This window comes from Octopus bimaculoides, chromosome 9 (genome assembly GCF_001194135.2).
Source record: "Octopus bimaculoides isolate UCB-OBI-ISO-001 chromosome 9, ASM119413v2, whole genome shotgun sequence".
NCBI lineage: Eukaryota > Metazoa > Mollusca > Cephalopoda > Octopoda > Octopodidae > Octopus > Octopus bimaculoides.
The window spans coordinates 10,532,869-10,536,950 of record NC_068989.1 but is presented as its reverse complement, the minus strand read 5'-3'; the positions used below and the strand labels follow the sequence as shown (position 1 = coordinate 10,536,950).

The 4,082-nt window shown below is 36.5% G+C and overlaps 1 protein-coding gene across 1 annotated transcript in view; it reads right to left on the bottom strand.

Annotated features, from left to right (window-relative positions):
* LOC106874742 (tripeptidyl-peptidase 2) overlaps window positions 1-4,082 on the bottom strand; it is a 69,221-nt gene that overhangs the window by 31,358 nt on the left and 33,781 nt on the right. Inside the window, exons 12-14 of the mRNA XM_014922584.2 lie at window positions 2,732-2,862; window positions 1,800-1,977; window positions 305-459 (exon numbers count right to left, since the gene is read on the bottom strand). Coding sequence (XP_014778070.1) covers window positions 305-459; window positions 1,800-1,977; window positions 2,732-2,862 — 464 coding nt within the window. The remainder of the gene's footprint in view (window positions 1-304; window positions 460-1,799; window positions 1,978-2,731; window positions 2,863-4,082) is intronic.

Genomic DNA, 4,082 nt, shown 5'->3' with positions numbered 1-4,082 from the left:
CGCTCAAAATGGTGTATTTTACGTGCCACCTGCACAGGAGCCAGTCCATCAGCACTGGCAACGACCTCGCTCAAATGTCTTTTCACATGCCACCAGCACAAGTGCCAGGAATTGAAAATATATCATCTCTATCTAGTTGAAAACAATACTTCACACTGATTCCCAATGGTTTGCCACTTGAGGATTCAGTGTTATACATCTAGCATATCATATTTCCTTCCTCGTCCAGTCCGTTCCTCTTATTGCATTGATTATGTGGTAAAAGCTCAAGGTATAAGGTTCAATAAAAAAAAAAAAAACTTACTTCAGTATAATGAGCTCCGTGTGGTAATCCACGAGGATCAACTTGAACCCCGATAGACCGGAACGTGTTCAGCTCTAGATGAGATGGGATCTCAACCCAGGATGCATCACAAGTCAAACAAAGTTGTAGATTGAAATCAATTTTATCTTCTTGCACTGTAAAGGTGAATTAATAACATCTCATTATATTGGTTTCAAATTTTGGCACAAGGCCAGCAATTTCAGGGGAGGGGCTAAGCCAATTAGATCAACCGGTCCTCAACTGGTACTTATTTTATCATCTCCGAAAGTATCAAAAGCAGAGTCAATCCCACTGGCATTTGAACTCCAAACGCAAATACGGACAAAATACCACAAGGCATTTTGTCCGGCATGCTAACAATTCCACCAGCTCATAATTGTAATACAGAAATATGGAAGCAAAAATCAAGTGAAAGATTAACAATGGATATCTGACTTTTTCAGATTCCCCTAAAGACTTCTTTGGTTTGAATGAAAGAAACTAGTTACAAAACCAAAGCACAAAAAGACAATTACTATAAATGACTAAATCTGCAAAAAGACAACAACAACAACACACACACACAGAGGCTTCTTTCAGTTTCCATCTGCCAAATCCACTCACAAGGCTTTAGTTGGCCCAAGTATATTGTAGAAGATATTTGCCCAAGGTGCCACATTGTGGGACTTAATATGAAACCGTATGGTTAAGTAGCAAGCTTCTTAACCATACAGCCAGGTAAATTATTGTCAAAATTAAAGTTTTCCAAACTACTAACCCAACATTCAGAGTGTATATTCACAATATTTATAAACATTGTGAATATAGCACATGCTTAGGCTAAAGATTGGAAACTATATTGATGAATTATGGTATTACCTTTGATATTACTGGTTGCAAAATGACTACAAGACAAACATGCTGATCTCAGCTCAATTTCATATCTTGGAACAGACCTTGCATTATAATTTATATTAAGCAGAGTAAACCATTCTATCTGCCTTGATTAGCATTGATGACAACGGGTACGGGTCCCAATAAAGCGAGATTTCTATACATCTTAAATTTGCAGAGGAATCTGTAGTGGGTAGTTTAGCTTAATCGGTCAAAGCATCGAGACGCGTAATCACGGGTATGTGAGTTCGTGTCCACAGCTAGCCACCTACACTTTTCTCTGCAAAATAGGGGTAGTTTATCCTGTTCAGGCTATATTATTAGCATTATCCTGCGATTGAGAATTTAAAAAAATCACTTCTTTAACTTTCTAAGACATCTCAACGCTTCTAAAAGCAAACTTCGTTTGTTTATTTATGTTTGTCGTAATTTGAATTGAATGTTAAATGTTTTTAAGTGCAAAGAAATATTTACACCAATCATTTATGTAAATGCTTGAATTTTCAAAAGTATTCCACACTTGGTATTACAGAAAAAAAAGAAAAAAAAACCTGCAAAGAAAAGGAAAGGAATGAAGATAAATTGTTCAAACAATATTTACCAGTTTTATTTTCTAAGTAGGATAGTTCTACTGATACAGATATTTCATTGATTTTGTTAAGTTTGCAGATATCTCTTATGTAGATGCCACGGTTTCCTCCTGGAACAGTGACAAGAAACTGCACGTTGCGTTCCTTTGCTTCAGAAAAATTTGTCAAAAAGTCGTAAGCTTTTTCAACCTATAAATGAATTTGAAAGAAATGAAGGAAACATGAGAAAACTATCAGAAAATATTCTCACTTTCGTAAAATTGAGAGGCAAAATAAAATATTTTGAAGGAATTTATCACATGTATACTCTTACTGGTATATATTCTTGTGTGTCTGCCACATAATGTGATGGCACATGGGAAAACCCATTAGATGTCACAAAATAAAGAACTAAGAAAAATGGGGTTGAAGTCAATACTGGGTCTTCTTTAAATACTAGTTGTGGCAAATGACTATAGCTTGAATACCAAGAGTCCTACCCATTCATTGAATGAGAAAAGGCTAAAGTTGTGAAAAGTCTTTAGTTTTCAAAGTCTTTAGGTCTCAACTTCAAACACAGTTTTCTCAAAAAGGTCCATTTTTCTGGGTTGCATCTACTTATCCGAAAAAAATGGCATATCTCAGTCAAATATTAAGATATTTGAAAAATTTTAAGTGTTCTGAAATCTGTGAATTATGCTCTTTCTGAATAAAACATAAAACACCATTTCAAATTTTTCACCATGTTAATAGTTTTTGCATGCACCATCACATATGTCTACCTTTCCTGTTTACCTACTTTTGCCTGCCTTTAATCCCACACCTTTTGTTCCTCCATAGTTTAGACTAGGTGTACTGTATAAAACTCCTACCTTTTTTTTCTTTCTTTTTTTTCCTTATTTTCTACTATTTAATAAGATTTAATTAAATAAAATAACAACCATAAATTATCAATAATATTTACCTGCAATAAACCAGCACCTAAGCCAAAAGGTTCACAACCTTCAATCGGCTGTGCTGCATTCATAAGTGCTCGTCTTACACTGAAAGGACTGTAAGGTATTGAGTTGGCTTTTAAACCAGATAAAATCAACGCTGTAATAAAGAATCAGGAAAAGGAATAAGTAAAACGGAAAAGAAGATTCACAAAAATATATATTACCGGTTTTTAGTTCTTCCTTAAATAACCATATTGTCAAAGCTATCATACAATGCACTACAAGTCACTGCCAAAGACTAACCTGACAAGAAGTATGGAGAAGAAGAGAGTAAAATGCTGTCAAAGAAGTTTGTGAACTGAAGACATCAAAGGATGCAAACAAGAGACTGGCTGATTGTATACATGTAGCACAACACATAAGGAACTAGAGAGTTTTGGCAAGTTGAACCCTGGACACAGGGAGGGTACTAGGCTGACAATGATGATATTCTTTTCTACTCTAGACACAAGGCCACAAATTTTTGGGGAGGGGGCCAGTCAATTAGATCGACCACAGTACGCAACTGGTACTTAATTTATCGACCCCTACAGGATGAAAGGCAAAGTCAACTGCGGCGGAATTTGAACTCAGAAGATAAAGACAAACGAAATACCGCTAAGCATTTTTCCCGGCATGCTAACGTTTCTTATTTCTTTATTGCCCACAAGGGGGCTAAACATAGAGGGGACAAACAAAGACAGACAAAGGGATTAAGTCGATTACATCGACCCCAGTGTGTAACTGGTACTTAATTTATCAACCTCGAAAGGATGAAAGGCAAAGTTGACCTCGGCGGAATTTGAACTCAGAACGTAACGGCAGATGAAATACCACTAAGCATTTTGTCTGGCATGCTAACGTTTCTGCCAACTCGCCACCTGAGGATGATATTACCAGGAAAAAATTCTTGTTTGATCTTTAAGCAAAACAATTCGACATCACACTAGTATTAACAAGGTCACTAAGTAACTTCCAAGACAAGACCCTTGACTGAGGGAGATTAGTAATGAGGGAGGTAGATTTATGCCAGGTGATGACAGGTTAAATTAACTAAATGATAAAATAAGTATGCAAAAAATATCTCCCTACAAGACACGTAAAAGCACCCACTACACTCTCTGAGTGGTTGGTGTTAGGAAGGGCATCCAGCTAATCCAGCTGTAGAAACACTGCCAAATCAGATTGGAGCCTGGTGTCGCCATCTGGTTTCACTAGTCCTCAGTCAAATCGTCCAACCCATGCTAGCATGGAATACGGAAGTTAAACGACGATGATGATACAGAGAACATGTAAATAAATGAGATATATCAAAACATTAGTTTTTGTTTTCAAGAC